At 31.9% G+C, this 25,533-nt stretch overlaps 1 protein-coding gene across 4 annotated transcripts in view; it reads right to left on the reverse strand.

The window, feature by feature from the left end:
• The window catches only part of LOC137919152 (supervillin-like), a 210,394-nt gene that overhangs the window by 132,765 nt on the left and 52,096 nt on the right, over positions 1 to 25,533 (reverse strand). Inside the window, exon 1 of one of the 4 annotated variants that reach the window (XM_068762133.1) lies at positions 16,658 to 16,769. The exons of the other annotated variants lie outside the window; for them this stretch is intronic. Coding sequence (XP_068618234.1) covers positions 16,658 to 16,760 — 103 coding nt within the window. The 5' untranslated portion in view covers positions 16,761 to 16,769. Of the gene's footprint in view, positions 1 to 16,657; positions 16,770 to 25,533 lie in introns of those variants that run through there. 4 annotated transcript variants of the gene reach the window in all.

A 25,533-nucleotide genomic window follows, 5' to 3' on the forward strand; every position in this document is an offset into this window, starting at 1 on the left:
TATCTGCAACTAGTTTCAACATGTCTTCATCTATTCGTTATTCTCTTTCGTGTTTCGTTCATTTTTTCACGCCAATATGTAGAACAATAAAGTAATTTAAGATCACTTCAGTTTCGTTTAAGTTCATCTTTAGTCCAACACATCACAACACACCAAATGTGTTATTTAGGGTAAAACTGAACAGCCCAAACAATATTTATTTTATTTAAATTTCGTGAAGGCACGACGATCGTTCATATAGTAAAGCAAATTAAAACATTGACAATATTTCACGCTATAAAAACCAAACAAAAGGCGTGTTAAGATGTAATAAAACAAAAAATATCGTGTACTATAAAGAAAATATAACCACAATATTATTTGTCTTGTGAAATATGTAACTAAGTTTTGTAAGCAATTATCGGTAATTATTAAGACATAAAATAAATGACTAAATTGATCGCTCTGGAATAAGTTTCATTGTTTATAGTTATTCATATTAAAATGTTTACGGTGATTTCTTTCCTTCATTCAAACAAGATGTTTTAGAACACAACGATTGTACTAACGCTATTTATAATATGTATATATACAGATATATACAAAAACCTAAGATTTATTGTGATCACATTTTTATTTACAATTATTATTTTTTTGAACCTAGTTGTTTTGTTCTAGTTTTCTTTCAATTGCAATTTATACTTTATCTTTTTTTATTTTACATTTGTATAATATAATATTTATTTTGTTGGCAATCTGTAACAAATTAAATATTTTTCTTTATACATATTTTTTATTGTACTTCGACTTGCCTATATAGCTTTGATGCCCTATTTAATAATGGAAAAATTACTGGCAGTTAAAAATAATTAAACATTACGACATCGTATGATTAATTTGAAATATAATTAAATTGACGTTGGAAACCGCCATGCATTAATATAATAATATAAACACAATGGTAACTTCCTTCAGGCAAGTTAAACATAAATTATTAAACAGGTGTTTGCACGGCGTTATAGCGTTCATAGTGAAGCTAAGCCTCTTGTATTGACCTCTGGCGGCTTAATGGCATTAGCACGTTATACCTACATAATTATTTATGGTTCGGCTACTTGCGAGTAAATGGTCTGGGAAGAAATTAAACGTACCGCACATAAAACTCATTTTGTTAGGTACTAAACATAAACATTAATTGATATCATTAAAGCTGAGCAATAAATTTTAAATAATTACCAGTCTTTGTCAAATCAATATGTGCCATGTTTAAAATTGTATATATGTTCCAATACAATGATCATTCTTATTTCACATGTAAATCGTCTATTACTGGACATAAGCCTTGCTTTATACTTTACCAATAGAACCGGTTAGAAGCGGCCTGCATCCACCATCTTTTCAGGACCTTTACAAGGTCGTCTATCCTTATGGGTGGACACCAGAATCTCAGGCATCAACGGCTATTGATTCTGCGCGCTTTTTGACTTAAGAACTGCTACTTCAACTCCTTTCTTTCATCTACGGATTCATTCTCATTTCTGATTCGATATAAAATATACATTTCTTTACTTTTACATAACTTGTTAGGAACTTGTGAGATTGATAAACACTTTTTAGGTATTACGTTGACTTTAAAATAGGACGAGAAACACTGTACAGACCAGTTAAATTTAAAATTAGCCGTAAGTAAACGCTATACTTTTTGTAACTTAAAACATTAATGGCAACGAGTGCTGGAGTTCAATTTCCGGTGTCGGAGCGCAGTTACAATTTCAGCATTATTAACTGACTTTAAACACTATTTAAACTAGTTCAAACGCCAAAGCTCTTTTAATATTGAAAAACTAAAAATTTTCAACTTTTGAAATTAATTTGTTGTGGGCTCTTCTCAGATCAGGGCGCGTTTGGAACCCTTACAGCTTTAGGACGAAGGAGGCCTATATAGGACTCAATTTGATTTTAGCTTCTATCAGATTTGGCTCCTCTGATATTTTTCCGATGACGTACACAAGTCTTCATTGTAAATTATTCTAGGCGTATAATAATATAAATAAATGAATAATTACAGTATTAGTACATTTATTCATTTAATTTGACTATTACATACGATTTAGTCGCATAGAATACTTCAAGAAATCTGGTTATGGTGATGCGAATGGTTTTCAGAGACCGTAACCTAAGTCATCATCATCATTACAGCATTGATCTGCCCCATAGATGTCCAAGGATAAGATTTAATTTATAATTACGAGTTTAGTTTCCGATTTTCTTCTTAATAGTGTTTATGATTACTAAGAAAACAATATTAAATTTAAATTTTGCTTTGATTTAACAAAAAACTTTCAAATCTAAATCAGCTGTTATAAGAAGATAAATCCGTTTCGAAATTAAAAGCAAACATGGCTACTCAAAAGTGCCATGGAGTGTTTAGTTTTAATTAGGAGAGCCGGACTGTGAGTAATTAAGTGAAAAGGGACCTTTCAAACTCCGCCGACGCAGTCGTGTCTACAGACTTATTTGTCTGATATTAAAGTTTTAACTAAACTAAAATATGTATAATTTAAAATGTTTAAACTCGGAAGTCCAACTGAATTATTAACAGAATGCAAATAAAAGTGAATGTAAATTACTATTACTAATTGCAAGAATATAGAATCGTTATAACTTAAAAAATTCTCATTTATATCTGGCTATTCGAATTCAAAATATCTTTATTCAAGTAGGCATTTGCACGCACTTTTTAATCATTAATTATTTTAACCATAATTTATTAGATAGTAAAAGCTACCACCGGAATACTGATCTGCTGAGAAGAGCCTGCCAGAAACCGAACATTTTCTCTGTTGAAATAAAATTTAACTATTTTTTATGTATACCTTACAATACCAGCCATGTAGTCAACAAAGTTACACTCATTTCGATCAACTATAAACTCTTGAATGAGAATAAGATTTATTTACGCTAGTCAATAAGACTCTTTTGAGTTTATTAGAATAATAAATATAAGTAGAAGTTCTTTTTAATAATATGGACCTCGGAAATGAGTATGATAGTCTTGTGTTGATTCGTTCTACCCACAGCAATGTCTATAAATTTCTACAATAAAAGCTTCTTGTTCTCCGTTCTTGATACATAAGGCTGTTGTGTAAATAGACTTTATCCGAAACAAAATGTACATTCGCCCGCTACAATTTTTCAAAGAATATTCATCTTTTTCAAGCTCTCACTCCTAGAAAAAGATTTATCAATAACAATAATAGCTAATTACATTTGATTATGATACGCCGTTTTAAAAGTTGGTAAATATAAATGAAACTGGTTGTGCACCACGTAAATGAATTGAACAAGTTCGTGTGTTGGTAACAGACATTACTGGGATTTTAAAGTACTAACTTATTACGTATAACTAGACAATCAAAAAATTCAAAAGACCACAGTAATATACTATATAGCGTATGTAGGCATATATAAATATATGCCTGTTACGTAAAGTAAACGGTTCAAGGATCAAAGTTCGAACTTATTCTTAAACAAATTGAAATGCCATTATTAAAGTAAAAAAATGAAATATAAATATAAGACGTAAAAGTTATGAAATGTAATTTCAATAAAAAGTATCTCTAAGTAGAAAACTTTTAGACGACTCTTTCGCAAACTTAATAAGTTTTCTATTTTACATGAGTGTACTTACTACATAGTTGGAGATTTTACATAAATACGTAGATTTAAATTTTGAATTCAAAATTTTTAATAGGATACTAATGGCTAGGGAACTGCTGTCTACTGCGGTAATACACGACATTCACGTAATGAATCAAAAAATTTAAAAATAATATTATTGTTGCAATGCTTTTCACTGGCAATGGCTGCATCGCCACATAACATAAGATGGTAACTCAATAATATCGTACGCCTAATAGAAAACCATCACCGCGTTAATAGAAAACCATCAACAGTGATTATTTTAGAAATAAGGGTAGAGTATAGCAGCACAAGGTGGACAGATGGCCTTGCTAAGGTCGTCGGAAGACGCTGAATGCAAGTCGCTTTCAACAGGCCCTTTTGAAAAACTATGGAGAAGGCCTATGAGCAGCTGTAGAAGCCCTAAATCTGAAGTTATGATGACGAGGGCAAGTCTTGTCATAGTAATAAAGACCAGAACTCATATCCTATTATTTTAATGGCGTTATACCGTAGACCTGGAGAGGTAGGTCACTCACGTAAGCAATTGTCATTATTGAAGATTGATGTCTCCATTAAATAGTTTAATTCAGCTTTAGCGACATTCCATCGCCGGGAAATTCATACATTAATATTATTCCTTACATTATAATATGCATAATAATCTAAGCATTCTAGCTTCTTATATTCGCGGACATGTGACGTAATCTTATGTAATATGTTAAATAGTTAAATAACACACAATTGATTATGATGTCATCAGGTATTTAAATGACACTTTTTATCAAATTTAACATAGTTGAGAAAGGCGAGTTCATTAATAAATATTTACTAGTATTGAAGTAATACTGGAACAAAAAAGAAAGCGTGCACATTACAAACGACATTGTTAATGAAACTTTCTTATAGGACATTGCTCTACACGAGTATTTCGGAAGAAGTGTGTGGATACTTGGTCATTAATTTTCAGAACAAAGAAATAGCCGTACGAAGTCACATAAAAGTGCTGAACTAATTATTTGATAGTTAACTGAAATGTTTTTGTAAAAAGAAGATCTTCATTACTTAAATGTAAAAGCTTTATGGGGTAATAGCACATTTATGTATATAACCAACCAACCTATATATAGCGCCTGTATGAAGTAAATATCAATCTTATAAAAATAATTAAGTAGAAAAAACGAGAATTATTTTTTTGTTAAGAAATTAAATGTACAATGAACAAAAAATTAATAAATTTACGACAGTTTTGTAACACGTTAAAAAGATGTTTCCCAGTACTGATTACATGGTTCGCATTGTTTATAACGGTGCGTTTCAACTTGCAAATCCGCATAAACGAAAACCGGTCCGACCTCGGTGCAAAGTCTGGAATAACCCTATCATTTACATAGCAAGGCGGTGACCCACAGATAACTTAGATCCGACAATTTAACGCGATTGATGACACGAGATTTAGTTGTAATACACAGTTAGTAAATTAACGCTTTGATTTTATTGTTCCTAAACGATCTCCGCGAATTAGGCAAATTTCATGATCATGTCCGTTGATAGACGTCCAGGCTGCTAGGGCATAGGCCATCACCAATGATTGCCCTACGATGACAAGTCTTGCGCTGCCTGCATGTAGAGACTTCTCGCCTAGTGGGAAGCCTAACCCAGCTACGTGTACCGGATAAATTGTACCATATTTTAATTAAAATAAAACGGACAGGAAACGTTGGATGGATGAAAGTCTACGTGATGGATTTACAGCCAAGTCTACGCGCTCCAAAAAGACGCTCCTGTACGTACAATAAGTACTGAAAGAGTAAATATCGCGAAAACCTACACCGACACCGTCACACGGTAGGGCACTAGTAGGACATTTGCATCGTTAACGGTTCACGAAGCGAGGTCATCGACCGGCCACGAAGGCCGCGTGCCGATGACGTCACCACACCATGCGTTACAGGAACTTGATCGTGCACTGATAATTAACTATTGGTCGCGCCGGATCGCCACTGTTTATTACTTTCATTTCCTTTAAACTATTTAATTGCAATGTAAAGGTTATCTTAACACGTTGAATGCCGTTTGAAGAATTGAGTATTTCCATATAGGTCAATCGGCTAACCGGTGATCTATCTCTCACTGAAACATTGAAGCCGTTGGAGTCACGCGTGAACTGCGTGTAACGTTTATCGGGAATATTTCCCATAAGCCACATTTTTCATTTATCAACCAAAGCGCACATAGAAGTAACCCGCGTGGCCCTACTGCCTAGTTAGCCAGACGGTAGACGGTTAGACGGTGTGGTTTTAAAATCATAAGTTTTAGGCGTTATATTGATAAAACTAAACGATAAAAGTTATTATTTTATAAATAATAACCAGTTACTAAATCACCAAGTTTTATACGCTTTAGAATGTAAATCTCCATTAATTTTCTGCTTTTGACTTGGACCGAATCGAGTAGTACGCTTGGCTCGCCGATGTTAAGCGATCATACGTTCTTCAACCACATATTGATCAGTGTTTACTAACTCTAACCTCTATTATGTTAAATTGTTCTTTTTTACACACATGCACGCTTTGGAGTTCTAATTAGTTCCGGTGGGCCAAAACTATAAAGTAAATTTCGAAACTATGAGAGGCTGAAAACAAGCGATATCAAAAAGCCGCCTCTTTTTTTCTATCATATACCCTAAATAAGACCTAAGACCTAAGACTCTTATACTCTTAGTATTATTAAGGCAATAAACTTATTTTTGTTTATGTATTATTTACCGGAGTTGAAAATTTACTGCGAAAATGGATTTCCCTGATATTCCGTTAATTTTGGGTCAACCTTTCCCACACAACCGTTCGTCGCTTGAAGGAATAAAATCAACAATACTTCGCAAAATACGTAATATTTAATTTTCTTCCTCTATGTAATAGACTTAGATACCGTACAATCTATTGCGTAATTATAAAGAAAAAATTACGTCGTAAGACAACTTGCCCACCTATTAGCGTCTTTTAACCGTAAGGCGTTAAGATGATTCTGATAATTAGAGTTGGACTACTTCAATATAGACGTAACAATAAATAAAAAATTCTATTACTTTCTTCAGTCTAAAACAACGCACGCTCTTTGCACCCGAGTAGTCCGCCAGTAGCCATAGCACGACTGTCCTTAATATACTTAATATACTATTAAATTTCAAAAAGATTACTTCACAGTAATCTTGAAATGGTGACCTATTTGAAGTTGTTTTTTAGATAACAGTAAAAAAAAAATTATATAACATATTTATATTTGTGATGTTATTTGCTGGCATTTTAATCTATATCTCTATATTTATATAAAGTAATAAAATTGTTGTTATTTTGAAGCTTATAATTAGAAAAATATAACAAAAAATAACAACTCCGTTAAGTAGTCTATTCCAGATTTAATAAAATACATAGAGACAGTTGAGGTAAAACAGTATTTTTATGTGAAGTTAATATTTTTAAAGTTGTGCGGTTAAAAAGTTTTAAGAACCAATGCAATAGTAAAACTAACCGATTGTGTTAATTGTTCGATTTCCAAAATAGGTCTTGTATTTCAAATTATCATAGTAAAAATCTTTTCGATCATAATCCAAATGTTTGACGGCTATCAGTAACTCCGTTATAACCCATAATTTAAAAAAAACAATTTACCAACATTTTATCAATATTCAGCCGACACCGAATTGATTAAAATTCGTTAGGCAGCTTAGAATAAAAATAAATGTAAAAACGAAATACACAATAAATTATATTTATCCAATAAAGACAAGATAGTTGTATATCAATCTTCACGATACATATTCAGATTCTATGCCTTCAAAATATAATAACGAATTTTGTAAGAATAATGTCATTTTATACAACGTTATTGAAGAATTTGGTACACAGAATACATAATGAGCTTGATAAAACATCGATTCTACATAGATTAGTCCTCAGCTTTAATACAATATTTATTGAATTACTTTAATAACTTAAATTCGGAGCTTAACTCTTAAAAAAGAAAAGCAATTTTTCATAACTCTAAAACAAATAGTTCAAAATATTTTTGTCTTAAAATAAATCTGGAATATCAGATGGACTTGTACGATGCACATGGACAACGTAACCTAATACCACGTCGTGGGGGTTAAAGTACAGTCAAGCACAAAAGTGTATATTAATAACATACATATTAAAAGGTCAATAATAAAAATCAAAAATGTCGCTGCACAATAACAAATCTATAAAGTAAAAAAATCAAAGTTAAAATACTTATCTTTATACTAATTATTTTTTTATAAAACATTGTGTGTGAATGAAGCATAGTTAAAACCAAAAGAGAAGTTTTTTTTTTATTTTACTAATGTTCCATAAAAATAATTATGTTTAAACATAAGTTATTAGTTAACTTTTCAAGATTTCTCAGGGCAGAATGAAGAAGTAAAATATATTGATTAACTAATTTAAATATATAAAGACTACTATACTACTGTTCTAGCGACGAGAATTGTAATTTTAAAAAATCTCTTTTAAATGTTGGAATATTTGTTGGTATTATGCTTTGAATATTTTGTTTTTTGTGTTTGTTTTTATCACAATAAAATAAAATAAAAATTTCTAAATAAATAAATAAATCGGAGACTGGTCGTCTTTGATTTTATTAGTCACATAGCAATTGTCTTTGCGACGGTATACGTGAACCAAGCTAAAAGCGCTAGACGGTTGTAGCGAAACGTGACAACACATCTTTATATTGACTCGCACGGCTCGGTTGCAACTGGACGCGGAATAATTTTGTTTCATTACGCTGATAAATTTATTATTTAAACGAAGAACTAACGCACGTCGGATCTTTATAGATAGGTAACCATTGGTTTAAAATTTTACAGTTATACATCAAAAATCCTTACTGCAAAAGTCAAATTCGGGTGTTGACAAATAAACAATTTTATTTTATTCCTCTGAACTTTGTCACCGATTTATAATGTAATCGATTGTATCCTGAACTAGATACTGACCGAAATCTTTCTATTTGTGAGGTTCTTTGCATTGTACTTCCTGTGATTGTAATTTATATGTGACTGAAATATAAATAATTATATTTTTAATTAATGTCTGTTGTAAAATTTTTAATTAAATATATTATTAATAAAAATGAATAATATATTTATTTTTTACGATTGTGCAATAAATTAGAAGCATTGAAACTCTGTAAACAACATTAAGCCAATAGCGAAATAACGTCACTACGCTTAACAAATAAAAAAAATTTCGCTGGCGTCAGTGGTCATTCTATTCATTTAACGATAGCTGATACAAATAGGAACTTGACATTATATCTATAAAAACTATTTTTTTAAAACAAATTTAAATCGTTTTAATACAAAATTAAGAGTCAATGATGGTAAAATTACAAACGTAAAACGATGTATTAACTTTTTTATATAATCACTGAAATGTAATAGAAGTTTAAATGAAGCAGCAATCTTATAAATTAAACAAACGTATCGGTTTTACGTAACTCGGGTCAAGGTCACCCAATTACCAATTTTCAAAGCCGTATCCAATTCTCCGAGAATACATTGTGAAAGCGGATTAAATTTTAGGCATCAGTTAAAGCTAAAACGCCGATAGTGAATAAACAGAAACGCGATCGTTAGTGTACTTTGAAAAATAATTCCTTACTTTTATCTCAGACAGTCTCTAATTGAATAGAGAATAATTAAAATACATCTAGTAACTTTTAAACTAAAATGTTTCTCGTTTCTTTTTACGGCTATTCAAAAATAGAATAATAATTAAATGTATTAACTCCTCGTAGGTAAATTAATGAGATAGGTCGAATTTATATACTACTCCTAAATCAGTTAAACGTCAAAATATATAAATACCTCAAGTTCATATTATTTGCCAACCCTGTAGTCAAAAATAAGATTGTCTACTAAGATGAACATGGAATAAAAAAGTATATCTGAAAGGAAGAATATCTAGCAGAAGCGGTAAACATTGTAATCCATAAAATTGAACTTGTTATATATATGATTTCATTCTTAGAGTAAAAAATCAATAAAACTGAACAATAAAAAAAAACTATGTAAAATAATGCATTGTTTTTTACACATCAGTCTTATGCAATGGTTAACGAAAGCAAAATGTCATTAGTAATGTCGGGCATCCAATTAAATTAAAAATATAGTTTCGAGAGTAAAAATATTCGCTGCACTCAACTTTTATACCCACAATCCTCGAGATTAAAGTATACAATTTGTAATGCACATCGGTTGCAGCGAGCCGCTACGAAACGAGGTCACCTAGATCCGAGCTGAGGCTGGAAGGACCGAGACGTCTGACGTTTGCAAGTGAATATTATATACCAGACGTGCATCCACTTTACGAAATAACAAAAACATAAGGCAATTCTTGAACCATTATACATTTCTCTTTATAAATATATCATCTAAATTCTTATATACATTTTTAAACAAAGCAGAGTAAATTCACGATCAAAGTTCCCGAGAAAAGTAAATAATTATTGAGAAGTCGGCGGAGATTTCTTTTGTTATCTTTCACGAATCGTATTACTCAAGACGAACAAAGAAACGTATTATTAAACTACTGAATTGACGAATCGTATAATAAAAATTTTAACAAAAATTCACATGTGCGCCACTATCACCGTGACACGGTAATGCAGTCACGAAGTAATCAAGGAAGGCATTGTAGGTCATATTATCGAACCGCAAAACCAAAAAAAGAACAAAGAGATAAACCGAGCACGTCTCCGTTCACGCGGCGTATTAAAATAATTGGGACAGCATGCGTGTCTATTTCAAACGGAACGCTTTAATACGAAAAGGTTCGGCCCAGTTAACGACCGCGCTATGGCTACAAAAGCATTGCGCAATTGAAAACATTAAATGCATTTTCATAATATAACCACGTGCCAATGTTAATAAGTCTTTTTATTTTTTCTTTAATTCGATAATATCAATTAATTGAGTTGGGGTTCGATTTTCACAGACACACTCGCGTATCGAAAGACATTTAATACGTAAGTTCCCCTGTTTGGAGCTTTTACGCAACGTCAACCGAAGAAGCTCACACTACGACCGTGGCAGCCTCCAAATCTGGTAAAATATATAATATAACAGCACGACTTAAAATTCCTGAAGGAAACCACAAGCATTGTTAGTTTAGGGCCAGCAGTAACCTGAAGATATCTTCCACTGCAAACCCATGGAACTGTAAACTGCCAATAGACAAACAGTAATAGGAGCGTCAATCTGTGATAAATATTATTATTATACAAGAATTCCTTAATAAAATGTAATTAATGATGTTTCGTAATCAGTTACACGAAGTAAAAAGAACATCAATTTTTAATTACAAATACATAAAGAGTCTATATCGATCCCTGTCTCCTCCCTTTAGCCTTCTCCTTGCTTTCTCTGCAATTACGCTACCTCAGGACATCGTTTGACGTTAATTAAAAACTTCCACTCTTTAATAAAAGTTGAACGATATTTATGTTTCATACCTTGGCTATATTAATTCTTTTGACAGACTTTTCATTAACGTGTCTGCTTTATTCGATAATCAGTAACACCACTACGACATTAATTCCTAGAATGATGAAAAGTTAATGGTAACAGTTTGGTACGCTTTGGTTGTAATTTACAATTTTTATTACATCCTTGATAACCCCCGACGTCTTATAGTTTTGGAGAGAAAACCGGAACACTTTGAAGAGGAGACCGGAATTTCGGTGACATCGACAGTATGACCCTTTTGCCTGGTATACTTACTAAATTATAGTATAATAGAATGCTGTAAAAATATTATTAATAGATTATATTTTCACCCTCCTTGCGTTGTTATGCTCAATTCTGAGAGCGGTAAGATCCTCTTACAGGGTTCCAAAGTATTATCTCAAGCCGTCGGACCCCCACTAAAAGCCACCTGTACGGTGGTATACGGTGGTGTCAAGTGGTGCGAATTTGATGAGACCGCCGTATTATGTTTCGTACACGTGCTCTTTTGCTCGCTAATTTACATAGTTTTTATTACAAATAAATATAAAAAGTCTATTATTACAAATAAATATAAGAAGTCTTCATTAATGTTTGAAACGTTTGAAATAATACACAATATTTAGTACACTGTTTCTCCTATCTAATGTTTCACTTTTTTATACCTACGATACGTTATCATTAACGGATCATATTCCTTAAACAAATTTTTCTTCGACAAGGGTTAGGTATCCTTCAAAGTCTTCTACCCCTGCATCGTTATTACACAAACGCAAAAAAATCGATTTATATTATAAGCTCACTCACACTCGGATGTAAAAAATGAAAAATAAAACGATTTTAAAAAGGCCACGATAAAATATGAATGTTATTTCTATTAAAAACTAAACTATCCTGTAACGACGAAATAATAGGTAATTATACTTTAAACAACGAACCAGGACCTAGTAAATATATATTACACAACTCGAATTTATATTAAAACACAATCATTTGAAATTGATAAGGGTAGATTTTCTAACTAAACCTTATACACAACGATATAGAATTACAAATCAGTTACATCTTTGATGAGGTTTTAAGCTTAGTTTTAAATAAGATTTAAAAACTTAATAGAATATAAAGTCAATATCAATCGTCAAGTGATCAGTGGTAGTTAAACAATAAAATAATTCTTTTATTTAAAATTATATTTAACTAAACTAAACGTTACAATTATTAGTTCGCAGAAGTACCTATATATACACTTATAACTTAATTTTAAGTAATGATACTTAACTTAATAAAAATATACTTCACCGAGTCTACAAAATTACTATAAAACTCGTCGCAGCTGTGCAAAAACGTAAGTTTTTATTTTTTAATTCACTGTTCATTAAATGTTAAGTTATGATCATTCAATCGCAAAGGATTTGGCAAGAACATTTGAAAGCCCGTCAACAAAGAAATCACTTCGAAGATGTTCGAAAATTTTCAGATACGAAGACTTTGTTCACGATAAACACAAAGTGATTGCTACGAAACATCTGAAGTATAAGTCACTGAAATTTACCGGGTAATGCAAGCAAACAGTGTTTTTAAACAATCTTTTAAAGAGAAATATACCGATGTGTATCTGCTTGGTTTGTTTATTCTGTTCTTTAAAAAATTGTATTTGAAAGACATTTTGGAAAACATTCATTGACCAGTGTGCACGTGATTGGCTGATGATTACGGTCCATATCGTCTATGAGCCTCTTCAGCTTATGTCCATTAGTGAGAACATCGCAAATATAATACCTCGATAGACATATAAATATAAATCATCTAACTAATCTTTCACGCGCTTTTACCAAAGAATGAGTCATTTATCGTCAAAATAAATAAAGCTAACGGGAGCAACGTCCAACACAGTTCAAAAATCGCTAAGTAAACAATCAAAAATAAAAACATGAGCGAAGAGTTCGGTTCCCCGGAAATATATTTCAGTAAACTTGACATGTTCTAGCTATTTGTTTACCAGAATGATTCTTACAAAATAATGAATCATTAATATTTTTATTCTGTGCCATCATCCGTCAACTAAATTTCATGTTTGACTATCTTTAACGATGTGTCTATGTGTACAAGCCCAATTTTATTAAAAAAAATAAAAACATTCTTATAGGTAGATACATTTCTAGTATATCTTCATTCAGAGTATTTTTTTATTAATTACACTTTTGAATTTAACAAATAAAATGTCGATCTCAAGCGTTTTGCATAGTTTCTGATCCTACAGACAATCAATCCACATGTCATATCGATAACAAGTATGTTAGCAAGGGCAAAACATATTGCAATACTACCTAACTTTGTTGCAGAATTTTTTGAAACTACCTTTTTTTAATCTTGCATTTGTGAGATTAAAAAAGGCATTTTACCATATTCGTGATAGCTGTCTACCGACTTAAGTGCATAACGACAATTTCAATTTAAAAAAAAAATCCAAAAAAAAAGCATAACGATAAACGTCTGGTCATAATTAGTCAAAATTTATGCGTCTTAATCGGCTCAGTTATTCCCCCAGCTATGGCCGTTGTTCAAATGAAAAACAGTAACATTTTCTTATTAATGATCACCAATACAAACATTCGTCGCATTGATTTCATTAACATAGGCAAAAAGTTTTCTTCAAAAAGCTCTAGAGTTTTTACACTTTACACTATTTCTAATCACACAGTTTAAAGTGATTACTCTGAAATATGTTACATTAAATAAATTTTTCTGTTCCAATGCGACAGGCAAATAATTTCATGTATAAAGTATTTAAGAACAGATAGTTATGAATAATTATTTTTATGTCATTTTCCGTATATTGAAAACGCTTTTTCTAACTACAAACACGATCATTACGTAATTTATTACTTCTGAAACAGCAAACGAGAAATATATTCACCGCATAAAATTTTTTTACACCTAAAACCTATCACACATATATATATATATATTAAATGTATTATAGTATGTTGTATAACTACTCATTTAAGTATATCCGTTGCAAGCAGGTAGCAAGTGGATATAAACGCGCGCAAGCTTGCATTACTGTATAATGCAAGCTGCCTCGCTTCAATAGGCTAGTAAAGCCGCCCTATATTTTCAAGTTACAAACTCAATCTCCTTTATACGTTGACAACGAGTAGAACGACCTGATAAAGTATTAATGATTTTACCTATATTATATTACATGTACTTTAAGCTTCTGTTTGACATAAAGTAATACTATGTAATATTTAGCATGCAACTTTACTTAGTACCAAACGAATATGAATATGAATTCGAAAATTCTAAATCTTGTGAAATATTTAATTGCAAAACAGATTTATGAAAGAGAAATGAATATACAGAGTATATATAGACAACATCGTCGAAAGATGCAGGCAGTTTCCAATACTAATGGAAATCTATAGGGGCGACCCATGTCCAGCAGTGGATCTCCTGCTATTTTATGTGGGAACGCGCAGTACGAGCAGTGAAAATATTTGATTCTAACCAAGAACTTTAATTAAACATAACAATCGTAAATTCGTCGTACATCGCAAATCCGACAATTCCCTGTCAATGTCAATCCTTACAACCTTATGTTGCCGTGTTTCTCCCATATATATAAAACAAATGACATGAAGCAATAAATGTAAACAACGAAATTGAAATGATAAAAAACGAGACATTTGAACAATATCGACATATGTTTCTATCATGTCACAACCGTCAGAAATACAATATAAACGTGCCAATAAATTTGAATGTAGAGAGAGTAGTGTTATTCGCTAAATCGCATTTATTTCTAGGTATGATATCGTTCCACAGAAAATAACGTTATCACACACACAGACAGGCGTTAACACATACCCGCCTAAACATGACCGGTTATTATTTATTCGTATTAAAAATGTTTAATTGATCATTTAATTGAACATTTTTAATTGATCACAGATAATACAGCAATCTATATTATTTATAGTCCAAAGTGGCTACCTTGTTAAAGTAATATTTATTAAATTGACAAACTGAATTCTTTATTATTTATATTGGAAATGGCATTGAAAAAAAATATTATTATACTTGAAGTCGTTCATGTTCGTGTAAAATAAAACATTTTATCATCACTTGATGATAAAAAATTCCCGAAGTCGACTCGAGTCTAGTATACTGGTGGCGGTAAATAAAATTTGTAGAGAGGCATCCTACGGTCTAGTTTATTAATTCACGCCTTTATACCTCTACCGTCAAGTAGCAGAAACTTTTTACATGTAAAATAAAAATATTTTTTTTGTTTGCTTTTTTACATTTTTCCTTATTAATTTCTTATTTTCATAGTTTAGTTAGTCACATAGTTTTTTTATTATCCCCGTGTGTTGGGGACCTCTCGTTCTCCTCCACAACAGTAAAGCAGGGAGTATTTATACAATTAATAATTTTTCATTGAATATTATATTATTATCATGCTCCTCTCTGTATAATAATATCTATAATTCTTTTCTCTTTTTTTCCTTCACAATATCTTGCATTCCTCATCTTGCTTTCTTTTCGTACATCGCTTTACTTGTTATTATGCAACAAAAATACAACACCACTTTTTAATCGAAATATAACTATTGTATCTCATAGGTGCCTATAACAATACGATGCTATCCTGTTAACAAAATAAAAATTCTACGTTTCGTGCTTCGTGATATCCGTCTAGTACATTTGTAATCACAAAAAATACACGACTGTTTAGTTTACTGTAAGTTCTTCTCAAATCAGGATGCGTTTGTTACACTTCGCAAATTCATTTTATGACGAAGGGTGCCATTACATTAGATCTCCACTTAACTCTAATTTTTATCAAATTTGTGTCATCTGATAATCTCTTCGTGACGTACTCTAGTGATGTCCGAAAATATTCTAATGCGGAAATTAAAAAAATATACTTTCTACCTCTTGCAAAAGACATTCGATTCGCGACAATAGCTAATACAGTATAATTAATTAATATATCGGCCCGGACACATGATCCCGAGAATGCCTTCTAGTTTCTCGCCTTTAGGACATTTACACCTAAAACCTTGCAAAGCTATTAATGTCAACGGCTAAATAGCATTTGTTTATAGTCGAAAAGAAAATACAACAATAATGTCTTGATTGTCAATCTCGAGGTTGTCACTTTAGTGTAAGTAACATTTTGTAGAATACTTAAGCAGGAAGGGTTTACAATGCATATCCTACAAATTACACGATTTGTAAACAATGAACGTAAGATACTGTGAATAAGAAATACGAGTATAAATAATAGAAAACAGTACTAACTATAAGATGTAAAAGCAGAAGTAAAGGGCAACATTTGGACGACGTTGATAACTAAGAAATAAAAGAAATCAAAGGACATTAGATTTCTCCATGCCAGAGAGAAAAGATTCAAAAAATAAACATGCACATTTAAATAATACATTTGCTAACACTCACCAAATTTATAGTAGCATCGGCATATCAACAGTAAAAACACAATCCACGAGACCACAATGGGACACTCTTGCACCAGCAAACTATCCATTTCCGTAACAGTCATTTCTCTTCAGTAATGATCACTTCCCATTACATAAGGTTATATGTGCGACGGGGTCGCTGGCAGACAATAAAAGTGCTTTCCCGTACGAATGCTCATCTATATCTAGACTTGGAATACAGAAAGGAGATGCTCCTTTGTTTCTCCGGCACTGAATGTGTACAACCGCATGTGGGTAGGCACGGGTCGATGTCATTAGCTGACACTAGAGATATGCGATGTGTCGTTCGCTTGGCACATGAGATGGTGACGCTATCCAAGTATTTGACGGAAAAAATTGTTTTAATTGCCACCCGGAAAAAATATTGTCGATAATAATCTCTTTTTAATTAAATTCTTCTCGACGTTTAATACAAATACACCGATAATTTAACTTAAACTAACCGTTGTAATAACTATATTTTATACTATTATAGCTATATAACGAAAATAATTAAAATAAAAAATAATCTTAATAAAAATCGATAAGGTATAATTAATTTGTATGTATACCTAATTTATTAACCACAACACTACTGTGTTATTTAAAAAAAATAGAATAAAAATCCCGCCTTTTAGATAGATAAAGCGATCATTGATCAGATAAACGCGCGCAACGAACCCGCCGCGTGGACTGACCTGCGCGGGCGCTACAGACAAGCGTGTGCTGACAGCACAATGCACTCGTAAATGATAACGAAAATAAAACCGCCTCCCAAGGAGAAAAAGGAACAAAAACTACTATTTATCACCTGCTTTCCTAAATTAAGCCGATTAATGTACCACTCGCGACTGACATGACACCGAATGATTCAAATTCGTGTAGTCCGCTGGCTTGCGACAAATTAAGAAATTTAATGACATTTTCATCGTTTTGTTGTCATGGCCAAACTAAAATCTGCTATGCATACTCTTTGGAGATTTCCGACGTTTTGTTTATATTAGTAATTTACCAAAATAATTTTCTTATTTAAAACGTAAGTCATTCTATACATTGTGCAGAGAACTGTAGTAGTAAATATTAATTTGTATACACCAATTACATGTTAAAATATAAAAGTATGCATTGATATTCTGTAGTCCATTCGTTTTTTTCCTTCCACGTTTTACAAAGAGAATGTTTTAATTCCATACTTTAATATTTCTTTGTTGAGCATAGAAAATATTGTTTTAATAAGGAGGGCATGCAGGGTTAAATTTAATTCCAAATAACCAAACTACCCTTAGTTCTAGAGCATATAATAATTGCAAAAATAATAGATAACCGTTTTAGGATATATAATCGCTACATGAAGTAATTAGGAACGTAATTAACTGCCATATCGCGTGAATATTCCCGCGTTCGAATCTCACGAGGGAAAATAAAATTATATATCGTAAATACAGATTGCTTTGGTTGTGTACACCACACCATAGCATTAATGTTTTATTATGTATAGAACTGAGAAATATATTTCATTATACTCGTAATAAGCGCCTAAAAAAAAGAAAATTAAAGATTAAATTTCAACCTCTGTGAAATAAAGTCATGATTTTTACGTTAGGTTATATATATTTTTAACCCACCCAAACCGTTTTTCATAATCTATAATTAATGTCTTCTATGTAAATCATACATACATCTTAATACTTACAACTATAATAATATAGAGATTGTTATAAGTCTAAAAACTTTAAAGCGGCTAATGTATATGTCAATTAATGAATGGTACATCCTAACCAAAAATCAATGTTTCCAAAAATGATAAATAAGATATTGATAATATAATAAAAAATCGAAATACTACATATTAAAATAAGATATTGTTTACTATCTTTCCGTGCAGGCTCTGTGCCCGAAATTACGAGGTATATATTCGCCCCCTTAAAGCTCTTAAATTTATAAGCAATCACGTGTATATGCTTTGTAATTAATATCCACTATTACCAATTAATATATGTTATAAACAATTAATATCTACTATAGCCAATTAATATCTGTTATAACCAATTAATATCTACTATAACTAGTTAATACATACTATAACCATTTAATATCTGTTATAACTAATTAATATCTGCTATAACCATATAATATAAAAAACGACTCACGGTTTTAATATAAATAACATTTACATAATTATTTTACTTATATAGTCATCCTATTGATTCTACTAAACGCTAATGTTATGTGCTTTCTCTCAAATAGAGATTACGGTCTGTAATTCACTCGGGCGTAATGTGAATTAGTGGTAGTCATATGTCAATGTAATTCATAATCCATTTTAGTTATGTAGGATAGATTGGTTATATTGGATATGCTTTATTTTAAGGGTAACGTCTTCCTTAATAGATACTAATCAACGGATATGTTGTCATTTATATAAAATGTAAGCCTGTGGCGAATCTAATCTAAGCAGGACGATTTGCAATAATTCTTACCGATGAAGCTACAAATACCCACCCCTAATATTATATTTATTTATGTTTATTATCTTTACTTTTATTTTATTGTAATTTAACAGCGCCAGAGCATTAAATTTTATACTTACGTTATCACGTATGTATAGGGTAATTGGTTAAAGTGTAAAAGCCTTACAATATTTGTATAGCTTATTTACTGTTAATAAATTTACGGTACAGTCTATTTAACTTCAATGGTTTCAGACAATATATTACGTAACGTTAATATAGTAAAAAAGACATTTTGAGATTTGGAATAAAAAAATCTATTCATGTAATAAATTTCAGAGTGAGACGTTTATACATGGTAAATGGTGAAAGGAGAAAAAGCATTTAAGCTTTTTACTGACACATCTAAGCTATCCATTCATCTCTGTCAAATATTTTTCTTTTATTAAAAGAATAAATACGTTTCCAAACTTAAACAATATTACAAATAAACTATGCTATTACAAATATTAATAAGAAAATCTGTAACACGCTATTGGAATATTACTTTAATAATGCTTCTAAACAATACGGCTCAATACACGTTCACAGTGAAATTGCGTAACATAAACAACATCGCCAGACCCAAATCACAAATTACTATTGTACATGATGAAGAAATCGTGAAGCGTAGCCCGAGACGCAATAAAATGCTACTAACTCTCAGACTGTCAGGAAATGTAAAAGAATGTAACAGCTGCATTTCCTTCTTTCCACATCGCGACTAAAGTAGATGAAAATTAAAACAAAATTTCAACGTTGTCTCTATTAATTATATGTTGATAGATCTATTTTTAAAATTCACTTTGTCTTTTATTTTTAGATTTAATTAAGTATTGCTCTAATATGTCGGTTATATATAAAGTATACGCCACATGGAAATGGAATCCAAACCTTATAATTTGTAAAACACATGTCTTAAGATTTTTTAATTAGTCTGTCACTTCTCACTGTTTTTCCAAATCTAACCAACATACACTTACTATATTTACAGTCAGATAAAAATTTATGTCTCTTTCATTTACAGTACGACCAAAAGACTCCAACAAGGCTATAAGAATTTTGCTACACAAACTCTGAATGCGCTTAATAAAAAATAAAGAAAATATATGAACGATTTCTTCAAAGCCACATAAAAATTGTTCTTTAAATCTAGCGTATAGAAATGTTGCTGATATGAAAACCAGCGATTGTAGCGTAAATACGTGACTAGCAATACAAAGGGCACCCGTCATATGAACAGTACATTAAGCAATATATCCTCACGCTGAAATAGCCTTAACGCGCAATCACATAGCGACTAAAATTGTATATACAAGTAAGACAGATGGCACCTAAAACCGGTATTGTAATACAAAAATGATTCACGCGATTCGTTGCGAGGTAAGTCACGATAGGCTATAAATCATCGGCACATCAGCGCAGATGTAAGACCTTTGGTGAAACACAAAGTCTTGCCATATCGACAGATTGCCTTTTAAAAATGGAACATGTATTTTGTAGTGATATTATATTTAAAGTAGAAAAAGCTTATATCTTTAATACTACACAGTTGATTATATTCAAAAGACTTAATAAAAGTGTTATTGTAAAGTGTAGTTTATATTGGCAAGTCGAAGACTTGGCAGACCACATAGCAAAATGACCTTAAGGTTCTGGAGTAAAGACCACGGACAAGCGCAACGAAAGACATCTACCTACCCACAAGGTTGATAGACGTCCTTGGTAAGGTTTGTTGATTTTATTGGAAGTCTCTAGAAAATACCTATCCTGTCCAGTAATGGCTACGGCTGAGATGTTGATGATGGTAATAATGATGAACAAATAATAATATTGTGTAATTGAATCTTTGGACCTATTTACTTTCAAAAGACATAATCACAAGTATTTTTGGAGTGTGCAGATCACTATAAAGCTATTTATTATCTTTGCACGTTAATTTACTCCTTATAAATATAATTTTCTTCCTTTAGTCAGAACTGCTAATGTATCCACCCAATTAATTTTCCACAGGATTCCAATATCTATAAACCAGTTAATGAAATTTGATTACATTTTCAATCAAACGACCTATACACGAAACCGCGTAATTACGGCAATGTTATGCAATATAACGGTGTTACAATACGAGTAAAACTCAAAATTTATTTTAAATGCGATAAATTGAAAAATTATAATTTATTACTTATGTTTTAAAATAGCAATGTTATTTTTAGTAGATTTTATTTAATTTTACAAGATTTGAAAAACTGATAACAGATTTCAGAGTTTCGTACAACGGTAAACCTTTTATATCGTCGTTAAAGCCCATAGAAACTCAATACAAAGAATGGATATCTATGGGGGATACACCATAATCGCCATGCTTAGCAAGCGGGTTGACTATCGCAGTGTATTATTATGGTAAGCAGAAGACGCTGCTGCCCATCCTTTAGAAACTCGTTTGAGAATATTGGCACTCATATATAATCAATGAAAAACCTTTTAAGTTAAATATATTTACCATTTATTTTTCATTTCATGTTCACACGCTATACTTGAGGTTTTAATATGGATTTTACATACCAGATGTCTCAAGAAAATCAACGTCAAGAGGTAATCTGGTACTACTAAAAGAGTTTTGTGCAATCCGTAATATTCTTTCTATTACTATGACTATAAATCTCTGCTCTTCTCATTTCACTTGTTATCTTATGAAAACCTTCTATAATCGACAGACGATAGAAATATATATACAAAGATATAAGATGGACACTGTTGTCCACGAAATGGAAAGGTCCAAGGAAAAGTTGACTCGTTAAACAGAACGTGAGGGGATGATATTTCTGAAATCGATAAAGGCTAGACTAGACAAAAGATAAGTATGCGTGTAATACGCTGAGGAACTGAAGAAGGCCTACACCTAGAGGGAGGTAAAAATCATAGAAAAATGTACTAATAACAAAAATCATTAAGAAAACACTAAACAATTTTTTATTATTTAAAATGTAAATTTTTAGATTCTAAACTAAATGGCTTTACCTATACATTAAGAAGACAGACAAAGTTCATACTGCAAGAGCTTAATTTCACAAGAGAAAATAGAGCTTTTCGTCAAACCATAGATTCAAAATTAGGTCCATTTGTTAAAATTACAAAATACTTAGCATTGATTTTTTTATTAATTTTCATGGCTTACTAAATGCCCTTTAAACAAATTTCGATTTAACGTCGATTTATTGAAAAAGCTGTGTATAAATTATTGTAGTCAAATTGTTCGGCATAAACGTTTGTTATGTGATCAATAAATGTATATTAAAAAAGAAATTTTATTACAGTTGTTCTAACTATTGCAATAAAATTAAAGAGTTTACATTTCTTAGAGGTTTTATTGGTAAACTGAGACATTACTGTCAGTAGTTATATTTTATATTAATGAAAATTACTAGAAATTAAAATGAAGTTATAAAGAAAAGCAGACAGAATTTTATATTAGGCTTTAAAATAGCTTCGTAGAATTTATCGCCAGCAATAAATTTCGTACGCGCTATGTGTTTTCACAATGCATTCGCTTCCAGGTCAAGTGATGTTTTGAGACGGTTATCTTTTCGCATTTTTAACGTGCCGCGTTAATTATAAGAACTCCAGCTCTACCATTCAAAACAAACAAACAATGTTTATTTAAAAGGAAATTTATGTTGTATTAAATATATTATTCCTTTTATACTTGGACGTTACGAGAATCGTTGTTACATTTGTGTTTTTACAGATACATCCCTGTTTTTCTTCTAATATTTGCATTGAGGTTAAAACTATATAAAATAATAAACCATAATTTATTTTCCATTAATAATAAATTGTTACTGATTAAAGAATAAATATCTTCACAATTTTCAATAAAGTTTAGAAAATTGTAGGTTTTGGCAATAGTTTACAATTATCGCTCTAGAAAATTGTGAAAATTTTAATGTTATAGAAAATTTTGTTACAGGCCATTTTATGTGTATCTTTTTAGAAAGTTGAGGTGTACGTAAAATAATAATAATTACAATCACTAAGGAACTACACAACACTGGCACCACGTTGCACGAAGGAAGCTGAAGTATTGCCAATTATTGGCACGGATGTGCTCCAAACCTGAATAGTCTGATTATTTAGATCTAGATGTCCGCAATCCCGGAGTCGTTGCCCGGTTACACCTCCGCATCGTTACACGCCAACTTTAGAAACCGCGCGAAATTGCTGAGTCGTCCCAACATTTTACAACGATTTTCTATTGTATTTACGAATCCAACTGGGAAATCTTGAATTTTCTTTTTAAAATTAGAACGTTCTACGAGGGCCAAACTGAAAGTTTTTAGAACTGGCAACTTAAAAGCATTATATTAAAAAAATAAGTTTAAATTTTGAAAATAGAACTCTTTACCAATAATATTGAGTATACATTTCATTCATTTGTCATTTGTTTTACGATTTGGCGGCAAATTGAAAATTGTCTGTGCACGTCAGAATGAATTTAAGCCGAGAAAATTTTCGTGCAATGATTTTTTATGACTTTCGATGTCATATAAGTCAACAAGAAAGTTATGATAGACTTCGATTGGCTTTTCACGATGAAGCCCCATCTCGTGCCACAGTTTACAACTGGTTTAATGAATTCAAACGTGGTCGAACTAATCTCACCGATGATTTGCGTGAGGGACGGCCTTCTACAGCGACGACTGAAGACAATATCAGTGTTGTGCGGCGTATGATAGAGACTGACAAAAGAGTGACCTATCAGCAGATTCGGAAAAGTCTAGGCATAGGTATGAGTCAAGTGCACAAAATCCTCCATGAACATTTAGCGGTCAGGAAGCTTTGTGCCCGCTGGATACCGCATAATTTGACCGAGGCTCAAAAACTCCGCCGTGTTGATTGGTGCCGAGAAATGATCCAAAAATTTAACGGAGGTGACTCAAATGCTGTGTTCGACATACTAACGGGTGACGAAAGCTGGATTTACTGTTATGATCCGGAAACCAAAAGACAGTCTGCTCAGTGGGTGTTTCCTTCCGAAGAGTTGCCAACTAAAGTGAAGAGAGGTCGAAGTGTTGGAAAAGACAGGTCCTCCTTCATCACGACAATGCCTCGTCGCACACCGCCAGGCAAACGATCGACAATTTGGCGACCTCAGACGTGGAATTACTGGGTCACCCGCCGTATAGCCCCGACCTCGCACCCTGTGATTTTTATTTATTCCCGAAAATAAAAGAAAAACTTCGAGGAAAACATTTTATGGACGCCGAAGAAGCAGTGGCTGTGTTTCAAAACGCCGTCGAAGAGACCCCTAAGGCCGAGTGGGCAAGGTGCTTTTCTCAATGGTTCCATCGAATGCAGCGATGTATTGATGTAAATGGACGCTATTTTGAAAAGTTATAATAAAACTAATAACTTGCTAGAATGCTTAGTTTTTGATTTTCTAAGAACTTTCAGTTTGACCCTCGTATGTAGACATTTACTTGCGTATACGAGTATGTTAGATCAATATGTTCACAAGGTAATATCCTTTTTATTTCTTTTTATCTATAGTCTACTTGTCATGTATACAGGCTGATTGGTAACAGACGTAAAATCAAATAATGTATGGTACACCAAATTCAAATAATAAATAGCATTATCACCATATCGTAGCATTTTCAAAATTCGAATTACTAAATATTAAAATTTATTCTTACTTATTATCTGTCATATAGTTATTAGCCGTACGGATTCCTATAAAAAGGAAACAAATAAACGTATTTCAGAGCGATCAATTCATACGAGTACATAAGTGAAGACCTGTGAACCACGTTCACAAATTGTTCAGTGTAACAGCCCTCAATAATATTTTATTACCGAATAATTTAGACAGCATACACCATCTTGCCGATGAAAATTACCACTAATAATAATATACATATAAGATATTATTAAAGTTGCTAAACAAGTAAGAAAAAATATTGTCTCAAAAATTTTACTGTCTTTAGTCGTCGTAAGCTCACGTGGTGGGGTTCGCTGATAACAGGTGGACACAAAGTAATTTAAAATGGACGGGACCACAAGACGAGGTACCAGTGCGAGAGGCAGACCTAATACCAGATGGGCTGACGAGATCGTGGCTACGGCATATCATATAAGGAAAATAAGAAAAACTAATTTGAGATCGATTCGCATAGTCGGCACCCTAGAAGATTGACCCTTATTTAGAATAACAAGCTAACCCAAAGAGTCCTCCGAGCCTGATTTCGCGCCTACATCTGCATGCTTTATTGGAGCATAAAAAGAATTCCGTTATAAAAAAAGAAAAACAAATGTGCCAGTATTCTAGATTCGATGAAAGACGTACCACCACTTACTGCATAGCCTG

The sequence above is a fragment of the Battus philenor genome, unplaced genomic scaffold (assembly GCF_028537555.1).
Source record: "Battus philenor isolate CCGP_79_NKW_IND1 unplaced genomic scaffold, ilBatPhil1.0.hap1 SCAF_16, whole genome shotgun sequence".
NCBI classification, from domain to species: domain Eukaryota; kingdom Metazoa; phylum Arthropoda; class Insecta; order Lepidoptera; family Papilionidae; genus Battus; species Battus philenor.